The following is a 15,035-nucleotide window of genomic DNA, read 5'->3' as shown; positions in this document are numbered from 1 at the left end:
CTTCAGAGTGTAGTGTTTTACCAGTTTTCTTTGTGACTATGGTCCCATCTGCCTTGAGATCATTGACATGATTCTCCCGTGTAGTTCTGAGCTGATTCCTCACCTTTCTTATGAAACTCTACGAGGTAAGCTCTTGCATGGAGCCCCAGGCCAAGGGAGATTGACAGTTATATTGTGTTTCTTCTATTTGCAAATAATCGTGCCAACTGTGTTTACCATCTCACCAAGCTGCTTGGCGATGGTCTTGTAGCACATTCCAGCCTTTTGTAGGTCTACAATCTTGTTCCTGACATCATTGGACAGTTTTTTGGTCTTGGCCATGGTGGACAGATTGGAATCTGATTGATTGCTTCTGTGGACAAGTGTCTTTTTTACAGGTTACAAGCTGAGATTAGGAGCACTCCCTTTAAGAGAGTGCTCCTAATCTCAGCTCATTACCTGTATAAAAGATACCTGGGAGCCAGAAATCTTGCTGATTGATACGGGAAAGGGGATCAAATACTTTTTTTTACTCATTATTATTATTATATAGTATTTATATAGCGCCAACAGTTTACGTAGTGCTTTACAACTTGGGGGTAGACATTACAAATACAATACACTTTAATAAAGTAGGAATCAGAGGGCCCTGCTCGTTAGAGCTTACAATCGAAGAGGGACTGTCAAGGGATACAAGAGGTAATAACCGTGGGGGGTGGGCTGATGGAAAAAATAAAAGGACATTTGTTAGGTGGTTGCCAGATAGGTTTCTCTGAAAGGATCTGTTTTCAGGGATCGTCTGAAAGTAGACAAAGTAGGAGATAGTCGGACAGATGCAGGTAGAGCATTCCAGAGGATGGGAGAAGCTCGGGAGAAGTCCTGGAGGCGAGCAAGGGAAGTGGTTACAAGGGAGCTAGAGAGCAGGAGGTCCTGGGAGGAACGAAGAGAACGAGTTGGTTGGTATTTTGAGACCAGATTAGTGATGTAGCTGGGCGCCAAGTTATGGATGGCTTTGTAAGTTATGGTTAGTAACTTGAATTTAATTTGTTGGTTGAGTGGCAGCCAATGGAGGGATTGGCAAAGAGGGGTAGCAGGCACAGAGCGGTTTGCAAGGTGGATGAGCCTAGCAGCAGCGTTCAAGATGGACTGAAGGGGGGATAGTCTTTTTAAAGGTAAGCCAATGAGAATGGAGTTGCAGTAATCGAGACGAGAGATGACCAGGGAGTGGATTAGAAGCTTTGTGGCATCATTGATTAGGAAGGGACGTATCTTGGAGATGTTGCGGAGGTTGAGGCGGTAAGCTTTGGACAGTGACTGGATGTGTGGCTGAAAGGATAGTTCAGAGTCCAGGATTATACCTAGGACCTTGGCATGGGTGGACGGGTTGATAGTTGTGCCGTTGATGTTGACAGAGAAATCAGGGGAAGAGGACCGTGGGGGAGGAAATATCATGAGCTCGGTTTTGGATAGGTTGAGTTTGAGGAAGTGATGTGACATCTAGGCTGATATGTCTGTTAGTAAGCTGGTGATGCGTGAGGAGACTGAAGGAGTGAGCTGAGGGGTGGAGAGATAGATTTTGATGTCATCAGCGTAGAGATGATATTGAAAGCCATGGGAGGCAATCATTAAAATGCAAATCAATTTATAACTTTTTTGATGGATTTTTTTGTTGTTCTGTCTCTCACTGTTAAAATAAACCTACCATTAAAATTATAGACTGATCATTTTTTTGTCAGTGGGCAAACGTACAAAGTCCACAGGGGATCAAATACTTTTTTCCCTCGCTGTACCTGTCCAAGAGTCCTTGCCGGCATCTAATTTTGTATGCTGGTCTTTGGCCTTTTCATTGGCCTGTGGGGAATGATATAACTCCTGCACTTGTGCAAGAGCTGGTCATCCCAGTGCTCAGAGACTGGCCCAGCACTGTAAGATGCTCCAGAGAAGACAGCAAGCAGGAAGATGGGGGAATTTGATTGCAGAAGAGACATTGCATGTCTCGTTTGCAATAAAAGCCTGCCCGATGTTTTGTTGCTGTTTTGTTACAGCAACTTCATTTCCACTTTAATAGTGCTGTACCAAACCCGTCCTGCAATGCACATGGTTGTGGCACAGCGGTTCAGCATTTTCAGGTTTAAAATAGGTGGTGTGCAGGAGACATATCATCTCCTCCCGACTGTCAGATATTCACAGAAAAGTGATCCACTGTAGATTCGTTTTCAAAAGTTCAGCAAGGGCTGCTGAACTACAGAACAAGCCCAAAACCCAAGCAATGTTGATCTTCTGTGATCTCCGCAGCACTCACCGTTATAGGAAACACTGGTGACATGGAGAACAGCAAGAGGTACCAGTCAATATATTGTCATCTCAAGCAACCAATCAGAATCCTTGTTTTATTTTCAGACATGAACTGCAAAATGGACAGTTAGTAGCCGATTCCTTGCTTTGCATTTTTCGCATTGCAATTTTTTTTATTTTTATTTTTTGTAGTACGCTTTTAACTCTTCAGTGTCGTAGAGCAAGACCGCTTAGTTATTAGTTCCAGGGGAGGAATGAAAATCTTCGGCCTGGGGTGCAAATACAACCAAGTGGCCCTTTCATGATAGGTACAAGTTCTCATCTTCCATGACACGATACAAGCAATGGTAAGAGACTGCAGGCATGCTAAAGGAAACTAAGGGACTATGAACATGTTTTAGGAGTTGTTGGCTATTGGTGACATGCTTCAAAAGACAATCATTAACTGTATACATGTTAAATGAAAGAGGGATGCACAAAAGTAGCAAGGGACCGCAGGTTGGGCACCTAGGATCTAAATGGTAAAGTATCCCCTAGCCACTCATTAGCCCAACATATCTGCCCCTAGCCTTGTCTTACACTATTTAAATTTTTTAGCTTTGTAAACCTCCTTAGCAGAGCTGTCAACTGAAGTCTAAGCACTGAAAACAGCCATACTGGATCGTGCTAGTCATGTGATATTAGTGATTGTCACCAGTAATTGCTAAGGACCAAAAATAAAATTTTTCTTTTATTTCATTGACAGACACCGCTCCATATCTTCTTGACCCTTGGGTTTATGCTGCTCTCCATAGGAGTAGGACACATAAACCCAAGGGTCAAGAAGATATGGACCTGTCTCTGTCAATGAACATCAGAGAAATGTTACAGTTGAAATTGTATTGTTCTAAACTATCATTTTGTATTCTTTTTTTTTTTTTTTTTCTAGAATGACAGGGAGAGAATTCTTTTCAAGATTTCCTGTTCTTTATCCCTTTCTTCTGGAACAACTAGAAGCTGTTGCCAACACAGTTGACAGGTAACAAACAAATGCTTGGACTTGTTATTATTTGATTGAATATCTTTTTTTGTCCATATGTTGATGCATTGTCTTGTCTAACAGTAATATAACAGAGGTAGGTTGGGCTTTTGGTGACACATTGTCATTAAGCATAATCAGAGTTTGGCTTCTTCATATTTAAGAGGATTTCCCATTTTCAAGAGCAAAATCAGGGCAGCACAGTGGCTAAGTGTTTAGCATGTCTATCTAGCAGCACTAAGGGGAGAGTTTTACCACGTATACTTGGAAGAGGTGCCCGCATCCCAAATATTGCAAACAATAGTGAAAAACCCCCTAGGAGGTGGGACTTTGAAGGGCAATAACAATAGTACTTGTATAAAACAATGTAAAGCTTACTGACAAATCACAGATAAAAAAGATTAAATATATACATGCGAATAATGATACAGTGGAGCGGTAAAGCACAATGAACCCGATTCCTGTATAAACAGTGAAAAGGTACCTAGCGCGTTTCGAGGGATCAGATAATTTTCCTCTTCATCAAGGGTAGGGGGTAGTGGGTACAGAAGTATCCATAAGGAGTGCTCAACCAGAGCATCAGAATGTATGCAATTTAAAACCAGTAACAGGAGGGATTGTTCAGATGTTCAGTGCAGCCAGACCACCATGTAGGGAGCCAAGTTTGGACCAATGCAGCAGTGTCCTACCAAAAGGGTCAATAAGAACCTTGAAAAGATGGTTGCCAGGGAAAACTAGACAAAGGGTCACTTGTTGCAAAAGGTCAGCGAAAATAGATATGTTCAAAGACCCCACAATGATGGATTTTGGGTTATACAGTGCCTTGCGAAAGTATTCGGCCCCCTTGAACTTTTCGACTTTTTGCCACATTTAGGCTTCAAACATAAAGATATAAAACTGTAATTTTTTTGTGAAGAATCAACAAGTGGGACACAATCATGAAGTGGAACAAAATTTATTGGATATTTCAAACTTTAACAAATAAAAAACTGAAAAATTGGGCGTGCAAAATTATTCAGCCCCCTTAAGTTAATACTTTGTAGTGCTACCTTTTGCTGCGATTACAGCTGTAAGTCGCTTGGGGTATGTCTCTATCAGTTTTGCATATCGAGAGACTGACATTTTTGCCCATTCCTCCTTGCAAAACAGCTCGATCTCAGTGAGGTTGGATGGAGAGCGTTTGTGAACAGCAGTTTTCAGTTCTTTTCACAGCTGCTCGATTGGATTCAGGTCTGGACTTTGACTTGGCCATTCTAACACCTGGATATGTTTATTTGTGAACCATTCCATTGTAGATTTTGCTTTATGTTTTGGATCATTGTCTTGTTGGAAGACAAATCTTCGTCCCAGTCTCAGGTCTTTTGCAGACTCCATCAGGTTTTCTTCCAGAATGGTCCTGTATTTGGCTCCATCCATCTTCCCATCAATTTTAACCATCTTCCCTGTCCCTGCTAAAGAAAAGCAGGCCCAAACCATGATGCTGCCACCACCATGTATAAAAGTGGGGGGGTAAAAGAAATTCCGCGCTTATGGACAAGGGAATGGGCTGCAGCCAACCTCAAAATATAGTCCAAAGACTATATCAGTAAATGTGGAAAAGGTGAGGTGAGATGGCGCTGCCTGATTGTGTGCAAGTGGTATAGGAAGAGGTTAGTTTAATTGTCACAAGATAAAGTGCTAATGCGCTTATTTAAATAATGACATACAATCCACGGTATAAGGCATAAGTGTATAAAAGGGTAAAAAAGTCAAAAGTGGACTAATTAGAGAGCACTCTCCCCAAATATGTGCTCAAAGTGATGTGTGCAATAAATAGTTAAAGAAGTTGATGGACAGAAACCTGTATACCGGTGAGAGAGTGATGGTGGTATTCACAAAATTAAGAAATGTAGTCTTATGTAATCTGATTAAATATGTGCTCATAAAAATAGGTACAATAGATGAATAAATGAATGGGCAAAAAGACTGTGTGCCAGTGAAAAAAATTTGGAATGATGATAGTGATCACAAAATTAAAATAATCCGACAAAAAAGATAAGTAGTCCATACAGTGCTATACAAAAAATAAAAAATGTGGTGATCCAACAAAAGGTGATAAACAGTCTTTTAAGGTGCTATGAAGTGAGGCAGGTGTATCAATCAATTGGTGATATTCCGGTTGATCCGAGTGCTGGGTGATGGGTGAGAAAAACCAGTGCACCCCTCCAATTTCTCCCGCACTCACCAGAAATATGTACCCCTGCAGGGGTAATGGGCCTTGATATGATATCCTCTATCCAGCAATTTTGATGTGTGGGGCTCTTGGGGGGAAGGTGTCTCCTTCACCTGGGCAATGGAGCCTCCCTTTCCTCAAACGGTGGGTTTTTCCCGTGATGATATGCAAGGAGAAGTGCTAATATAGTGATGTACCGTTTTAAAATACTTTATTAAACAGATTAAAGTCATGTACTCACATAAAAATAGCAGTAAACGGGCATCCAGAGCAGTAGGGGCCACGAGTCCCTCGTTGGCGGCTACTTCCGGGACGCTATGCGTGTCAGCGTCCGGATCTGCGTTCCAGTGGGGTGGAAATGACGTAACCATGCACGACGCGTTTCATCAGAGCTGACGTCATCAGGTGCCTGATGACGTCAACTATCCAAAACTACATAGTTGAAGGTAAATTTTACGAAAATTGTTCAGAAAACTGTACAATGTATGGCCAGCCTTAATCCCAAAACAACATTTCCACTGCATTTCAGCCATGCCACAAAAGGACCGGCTGACATTATGTTAGTGATTCTCTTGTTACACAGGTGCCATTGTTGACGAGGAAATCACACAAGTAATGCTGATTGAGTTCGAATAGCAGGCTTGAAGCTTTAAAAGGAGGGTGGTGCTTGAAATCATTGTTCTTCCTCTGTTAACCATGGTTACCTGCAAGGAAACATGTGCAGTCATCACTGCTTTGCGCAAAAAGGGATTCACAAGCAAGGGTATTGCTGCTACTAAAACACTGCACCTAAATCAACCATTTATCGGATCATAAAGAGTTTCAAGGTGAGAGGTTCAGTTGTTGTGAAAAAGTCTTCAGGACGCCCCATAAAGTCCAGCAAGCACCAGGACTGTGCCCTACACATGATTCAGCTACAGGGTCGGGGGACCCACCAGTGCAGAGCTTGCTCAGGAATGACAGCAGGCAGATGTTAGTACATCTGCACACACAGTGAAGCAAAGACTTTTGGAGCATGGCCTGGTGTCAAGAAGGGCAGCAAAGAAGCCACTTCTCTCCAGGAAACAGACTGATACTCTACTAAAGGTACAGAGATTGGACTGCTGAGGACTGGGGTAAAGTAATTGTCTCTGTTGAATCCCCTTTCCGATTGTTTGGAGCATCCAAAAAAAACCTTGTCCGGAGAAGAAAAGGAGAGCGATACCATCAGTCCTGTGCCATGCCAAAAGTAAAACATCCTGAGACCATTCATGTGTGGGGTTGCTTCTCAGCCAAGGGAGTGGGCTCATTTACAATTTTGCTTAAGAACACAGCCATGAATAAAGAATGATACAAAAACATCCTCCGAGAGCAACTTCTCCCAATCATCCAAGAACAGTTTGGTGATGAACAATTCCTTTTCCAGCATGATGGAGCACCTTGCCATAAGGAAAAAGTGATAACTATGTGGCCTGGGGAACAAAACATCGAAATTTTCGATCCATGGCCAGGAAACTCCTCAATCCTTAATCTCATTGAGAACTTGTGGTCAATCCTCAAGAGGCAGGGGAACAAAAAAAAAAAAAAAAAAAAAACCTCACAAATTCTGACAAACTCCATGCATTGATTATGCAAGAATGGACTGCCATCTGTCAGGATGTGGCCCAGAAGTTGAATGACAACATGTCCGGGCGAATTGCAGAGGTCTTGAAAAAGAAGGGTCAACACTGCAAATATAGACTCTTTGCATAAACTTATTGTAATTGTCAATGAAAGCCTTTGACACTTATGGAATACTTTAAATTATACTTCAGTATACCATAGTAACATCTGACAAAATACAAATTTGTGAACATAATGGGTGGGACTTTAAAGGCATCAGGAGAATATCACAACCATGTAAATTGAAAAAGTTTATTGTACATAATGATTAAAAAACGATAAAAAAAACTAAAAACATATGAATGGATCATATATAGATACATATATACTCCAAAGAACCACAATGGTGGAAATCTGAAAATTGCACCCAACGCGTTTCAATGTCATTAGTCTTCCTCAGGGGGTATTTGTAAAGAAAGCGGTAAAGGTATACAAAACAAACTATATAATAACAAAATGACAGTATATAAATTTGCAATGTTGTATATCATATTTTTGAAAAATAACCAGTAACCTATGAAAACTTACAATAATAAATATATAGGCCAATCTTCTAATGAATCACCTCAGGAACCCAGGGAACATAGACCACACAGGAGGAGAAATTAATTCAAGGGACAGATTGCCACATGAAGAAAGATGCATACATATATATATATATATATATATATATATATATATATATATATATATATATATATACACACATAGCAACAAGTAAAATACAAGCATTTGACACCTAGGGTATAACCCCCCCCCCCCCCAAAAAAAAATAAATAAATAAATAAAGAAAGAAGGAACTCTCACAAGTGACATGACACAAATCAGTCCTAAATACTGTATCTCTCAATGTGATTAGGATGTTTGAGGATCTTACCAGTGGATTTATCAAAAGAAGATATAGATAGGTCCCAAATCAGCAAGGATCTGTGAACTAAATCGCAGAACGCTTACTATAAGATTTAAGAATAATAAGAGATGGGGCTGGGCCCTTGGAGTCCTCCCTTACAATGCAGGACTGCTGGATCTTTTTTATTGTCAGTGAGTTGCGATTGTTTGTACACTGGAGGGAAGAGGCTTTGGAGGATCAATCTCAAGAAGGGAAGGAAGCCTATGGGAGCAAGGAATAAGGTAAGTATTAATGATCAACCAATATAGTTTTTTTAGTACCGATACCAATATTTTGGTCATCGGGTATCGGCCGATATTTTCGGACATTTAAAAACATTTTTTTTATTTTTCACAGGTACTCTGGTGGAGGGATCTGGGGATCCAAAAGACCCCAAACCCCTCCTCTGCACTTAAAGTGGAGTTCCGGCCTCAAATACCTTTTTTAACTAAAAATACCCCTATAATACTAATCCATCGCCCTTTACAGAACCGCTATTCTCATACTTACAAGGTGTACAGTATTGGATTTTAGTCAAAATCTTACTTTTAAAAACGCTATCTGGGCGCAGCCATCTTGGATGTGGGCATCTGAAGCCGCAGTGTAATCTGCTGTGTCCTTCCTGATTCCAGGGAGTGTTCTGGGAGTTCTTCCTGATTCCAGCCTCCTCGGAGTGATGACAAACCGCTCCCAGGGTGCAATGCACAGGCGGACGGGATGTCGGTGGCCGCGGCCACAGAGGGGGGAAGGAGGAAGTACAGTTAAAAATGCCCTGAAAATAAGGTAAGGGACCCCTGAAAAAATTTGAAAATGCCCAATTGTTGATCAGCATAGCGAGCACTCCAGGAATCACTAAAGTTGCAAAATAGGCCGGAACTCCGCTTTAAATGTATTCAAAACGCCAGGTTTGGCTGTTTTGAATGCTCACATTTTTTTAAATTTGCCGCCGAGTACCCGGAAGTGATATCATGACATCACTTCCGGTTTTTTTACATGGAGACCCGATCAGAGCCGAATGCGGCTTTGATCGGGTCTTCTCTTCAGCGGCCGTGCAGGTAGGATGCCTGGGTCTCCCGGGGGGATGGGAGACCCAGACAAGACACCCCCCCCCCCCCCGCTCCTTGTAATGACAGCTGAGTGGCTTCTCAGCCGTATCTGTTGTCATTATCTTTACAAAAAGTGCAGCGCTAAAGTAATTTGAATAATAATGTGGCAAGTGGGAAACCACAAAAAAAACTTATACAATATAAGCTAAATGGTGTGCAAAATACTGAATAAAGTCCCAAAACAGAAATGCAAATGAAAATTAATCCACATGCAAGGTGTTGAGGAGAACAATCCTTTTCAGTGACACCTAGGGAAAAGTGAAGGATGGGGACACCTCTGTGCACAAGTATCACAAGCAGCTTACCAGAACTCCTTGGCTACTCAATTTAATGAGACAGCCTCTCCCAGCAAGATGTTATACCAATGTCACCAGCGGTTGTCAAGCTCCAATGCTTCATAATCACTCCATCATATATGCATGAGTTTATAAAAAGAATAAAAGCCCATAGCGTAATTCCGTAACATATAAAAGCCAATTTATTAAAAGAATACTACTCCCAATGAGAAGGTAAAAAACCGGTACATAGAACAGTGCGGCGTCCCGCAATTGTCCAAAGCAGCATCAAGCAATGTAAAGCAGCCGGCTCCGTAAGGGGGCGTGTGGACTTTGCGTCTGGAGTCGCCAACGTTTCGTCATCAAAAGACTTCGTCTGGGCGTGACTCCAGACACAACTCACACGCCATTTGTACCCCCACATCTAGGTGAGTGACAACCTCGTCCACCAATGATGAAGCAGCGGGGAGACAAAGGTTGTATACATCCATCAATGATGGCCGACAACCCGGAAGTGGAAGTGTACGCATCTCGTTATTCATAGATATAACATCTCGTTATTCATCCAATCTATGAATAACGAGATGTGTACAGTTATATGAAATACATAGTGCTTAAATAGGTATTAGGTTTCAATATAGGTATTTTTAAATTGTGTAATTCTCCTCAATCTTTGTGATTAATACACTGTACTCCTCCCTATTTCTTATAGTTTTTAATCATGAGCGACGTATACTGTCTCTAGTGGTGGGTGCATGATATAGCCCGCAGTGGTTCGTTTGCACTAAGCTACCATAGAGAGGGATGGAGTGCAGGGTAGTCTATCACTTCCTATTGAGTGAGACCATGTGATGATACTACTTCCGCTTCCGGGTTGGTGGTTACCATTGGCAGATGTGATGACACTGCTTACACTTCCGGGTTGTCGGCCATCATTGATGGATGTATACAACCTTTGTCTCCACGCTGCTTCATCATTGGTGGACGAGGTTGTCACTCACCTAGATGTGGGGGTACAAATGGCGTGTGAGTTGTGTCTGGAGTCACACCCAGATGAAGACTTTTGATGACGAAACGTTGGCGACTCCAGACGCAAAGTCCACACGCCCCCTTACGGAGCCGGCTGCTTTACATTGCTTGATGCTGCTTTGGACAATTGCGGGATGCCGCACTGTTCTATGTACCTGTTTTTTACCTTCTCATTGTGAGTAGTATTCTTTTAATAAATTGGCTTTTATATGTTACGGAATTACGCTATGCGCTTTTATTCTTTTTATATACTCATGCATATATGATGGAGTGATTATGAAGCATTGGAGCTTGACAACCGCTGGTGACATTGGTATAACATCTTGCTGAGAGAGGCTGTCTCATTAAATTGAGTAGCCAAGGAGTTCTGGTAAGCTGCTTGTGATACTTGTGCACAGAGGTGTCCCCATCCTTCACTTTTCCCTAGGTGTCACTGAAAAGGATTGTTCTCCTCAACACCTTGCATGCGGATTCATTTTCATTTGCATTTCTGTTTTGGGACTTTATTCAGTATTTTGGACACTATTTAGCTTATATTGTATATGTTTTTTTTTGTGGTTTTCCACTTGCCACATTATTATTCAAATTACTTTAGCGCTGCACTTTTTGTAAAGATTTTGGTTATTGATCACTGTTAGTTGATTTTGGTGCTAGCTGCTCACATAATTCATATCGAATACACTGTCATTTATTTAACTTAGCGGAGGAATTTTTTTCTCCCCTTTTATATTGTATCTGTTGTCATTACAAGACAGCCGACCGTCGGCTATGGACGCCGGTACCGGGGTGATGCCTCTAGCTGCAGGCATCACTCCAGTACTTTCCTGAAATATCGACAATAAATCGTCCCACGATATATATCGGCATTGCTGATAATTGGTCGATCCCTAGTAAGTATATCACCTTACTTTTCATGCCCTAGGCAAAATGAACAGTGAACCCTTACAGTGGGGAGGGGACCCACTGCACGGCCAAATCTTCTTCTTTTTTTCCCCAGGAATTCAGCTTTATCTAAGTGTAATGCTTTGAAAAGGATTGCACTTTGTGAATACCATTATTAACATGAAAGAATGGGCTGGAATATTTTCTGCACAGTTCTAAATGCTTTAATGTTTATGGAGATTCTACATTTAGTCTAAATAAAAAGCCTCAAAATGCTGAATGGTTGATAAATACAAACTTTCCCTTTTTAATTTTTACATTTAAAACTCATTTCTTGTAATTAGTCCTTTGTCTTCTGTGTGCCAGCATGGTCAGCAGCTGTTGTAGCCTAGGTGCTAGGGAAAGACTCAGGGCATAGTGGCAGCCTTACGTTTGATGATATCAGTAAAGATGGCTGTGCCCAGGGCCTACCACAGCTATTGAGAAAGCATCAGGTTACTAATTGTACACGGATATGTATTGTTATTTTTTTTTTTGTTATTATATGCATTACTTATTTGTTACATTTATTTATGTAGTGCAGAAAATTGTACGCATCGCTTTACATATACAGCGGATAAAATGGGTATTGAACATGTCACCATTTTTTAAACTGCCCAGTGTCTGCTACCCCTCTCTGCCAATCCCTTTACTGGATGCCACTCATCCGACAAATAAAATTCAGAATACTAACAATTTCTTACAAAGCCATCCACAACTCTGCCCCCAGCTACAACATTAACCTAGTCTCAAAATACCAATCTAATCGTTCTCTTCGTTACTCCCAGGACCTCCCGCTCTCTAGCTCCCCTTGTCATCTCCTCCCATGCTCATCTCTTGGACCTCCCCAGAGCCTCTCCCATCCTCTGGAACTCCCTACCCCAATCTGTACATCTATCTTCTACTCTGCCCAATTGCATACGATCCTTGAAAACGTATGTCTTCAGAGAGGCCTATCTCCCCCCCCAACCCCCCACCCAACAACTGTACATTTATTTTCTCCATCACCACCTTTTGTATCTCTTGATCCTCCCTATTAGATTGTAAGCTCTAATAAGAAGGTCTGTGATTCCTACTGTAATAAACTGCATTATAATTGTACTGTCTGCCCTATATAAATCCCGTATAATAATAATATTACCCACCCTGTAATATGCCATATAGCATTGCCAGGAAAGGCAGGTGGAAAGAGTTAGTTTTTTGAAAAATCTTTGCACTGGTAAAACAATGTTGTACTCATGTTTCAGTTTTGTATAACGCTTGTTTAATCACATTAAGACTTTACTGTGGCAGGCTGCCTCTCCGGCGCAAACTGATGTAGCCCTACTTTGGTTGCATGCGTGGTACCCACGATCGTTCCCCTCTGAGAGAGAAGGACGGTCAGTTGTTGTAAAAACTGCTGAACGTTCTTCTCTCTGAAATGATCACAGAGCGCCTGGCATCCTTCTATATAGGATCACAGGTCTCTATGGTCATTTTACAAGTCCATCCCCCATACAGTTTGTAAACACTCCCCTAGGCTCACACTTAACCCTTTGATCACCCCTAGGTTAACCCCTTTCCTGCCAGTGTCATTATTATGGTAACAGTGCATATTTTCAGCACTAATTTCTGTAGTAATGTCACTGGTCCCCCCAAAAGTGTAAAAAAGGTCAGTTAGTGGTCCGATCTGACCGCCACAATGTCGCAGCCCCGCTTAAAATCACAGATCGCCGCCATTACTAGTAAAAAAATAAATAAATAAAAAATGTCAGTCTTTCCCCTAGTTTGTAGACACTATAACTTTTGCGCAAACCAATCAAAATATGCTTATTGCAATTTTTTGTTTTACCAAAAATATGTAGCAGAAAACAAATTTGCCTAAAAGGATGAAAAATTTAGATTTTTACATTTTTTTGGGGGAATGTTATATAGCAGAATGTGAAAAAATATATACATCTTTTTTGTTTATAGCGCAAAAAAAAAAAAAATCACACAGGTGATCAATTTTATTTGGGTACAGCGTCGCACGGCCGCGCAATTTTCTGTTAAAGTAATGCAGTGCCGAATCGCAAAAAATGGCCTGGTCATTAGGGGGTCAAATCCTTCCGGTCCAGAACTGGTTAATAGAGTTGCTCTCTAAATATTTTAGTGCATGCCATGGTGTTGTAAGCGATGTAAACATGAAATGAGAATTTGCCTACCTAATGGCATGTATTTTTACACCTGTGGTAAGCAGATTTTTCATCCCACAGCCACCAAAGTGTGCACACTGACTCCAGCTGTCCGCAGGAATTTTCCTAATGTTGGCGGTTGTGGGGGTGGCACAGTAAGGTGATTGCTAAGCATGGTGTATACCTCAATGAACGTTATGCTGCTGTGTTTATGGAAAAACGTGTCATAACAGAGTTAGTCAGATGTATGAAAAAAAAAAAAAAAAGGTCTCTACTGCAAGCACATGATGGATATACAACTGGTATATAAACAGATCCATGGGTGTGTGTACAATTTTTGTTAAAGGGGACCTATATTCAAAGATGAAAGGGTTAGTTCATCTTTACCAAAGGTTGCCAATGTAGGTACGGGGGGTTTCTGTAGATAAAAATAAACTGTGCAGCTCTGACTAAAGTTGAATATAGATATAGACCATTTACATACCTTCCGAAGCCTGATTAGAATACTCCCAGGATGCTGCAAAGTAGGGCCTAGTCATTACTGCTCACCTCCTCCATCACCGGAGTGAGCTCTTAAATGATGAGCTCAGAGCTTCTGCATCAGGGGGGAGAGAACGCGTATGAGAGGGGTTTGAATCCGAAAAGAGCTCACTTCTGTTATGGTGGAGGTGTGCAGTAATGATTCGGCCTAGTTATGTCCTATCAATGCCCTGAAAGTATTCCAGTCAGGCTATGGAAGGTGTATGTAAATGGCCTACACCTATAGCAAGGGCACTATTCAACTTTACTGCACATTTTGGTTTTATTTACAAACACCCTTTACCTGCATAGGCAGTTTTTTGTAAGGGTGGACTAACCCTTTAAAGAATAACCACTTACCCATCCACTGGGCACTTCCTAACCAGACCAATTTTCAGCTTTCAGTGCTCTCACATTCTAAATGACAATTACTCTGTCACGCAATACTGTACCCATGTGAAATTTTTGTCCTTTATTTCGCACAAATAGAGATTTCTTTTAGTGGTATTTAAATCCTCACTGGGTTTTTTTTTTTTTTTTGTGCTATAAAAAAATAAAAAAAGGTTTGTAAAAAAAAAATGCATTTTTCTTTGTTTCAGTTTTAACATTTTGCAAATTTGGTCATTTTTCTTCAAAAAATTTGGCCAAAAGTTATACTGCTACATATCTTTTGTAAAAAATAACCTAAATAAGTATATATTATTTGGTCTTTGTAAAGGTTATAGAGTCTACAAGCTATGGTGCAAATCATTCAAAATTGATCACACCTGATGGACTGCCGACCACCAGGTGTGATCAATTCATCTCATTTCTTGAGACACTAACAAGCCAGGACAGTACAAACACCCCTCCCCCCCCCAAATTACCCATGTATGGAAAGTAGACATTCCAAGGTATTTAGTAAGAGGCATGGTGAGTTTTTTGAAGTTGTAATTTTTTCCCACAATTCTTTTCAAAATTAAGATTTTTTTCTTTATTTTTTTACAAAATTATCACAT

General features: G+C 41.0%; 1 protein-coding gene across 2 annotated transcripts in view; it reads left to right on the top strand.

Annotated features, from left to right (window-relative positions):
- THADA (THADA armadillo repeat containing) overlaps positions 1–15,035 on the top strand; it is a 1,178,628-nt gene that overhangs the window by 509,224 nt on the left and 654,369 nt on the right. For both annotated transcript variants that reach the window (XM_082249837.1, XM_082249838.1), the window contains exon 27: positions 3,203–3,292. In XM_082249837.1, the coding sequence (XP_082105963.1) occupies positions 3,203–3,292 (90 nt within the window). The remainder of the gene's footprint in view (positions 1–3,202; positions 3,293–15,035) is intronic.

Source organism: Pelophylax lessonae, assembly GCF_965119305.1.
Source record: "Pelophylax lessonae genome assembly, chromosome: 3".
NCBI lineage: Eukaryota > Metazoa > Chordata > Amphibia > Anura > Ranidae > Pelophylax > Pelophylax lessonae.
This window is presented reverse-complemented; position numbering and strand designations above follow the sequence as displayed.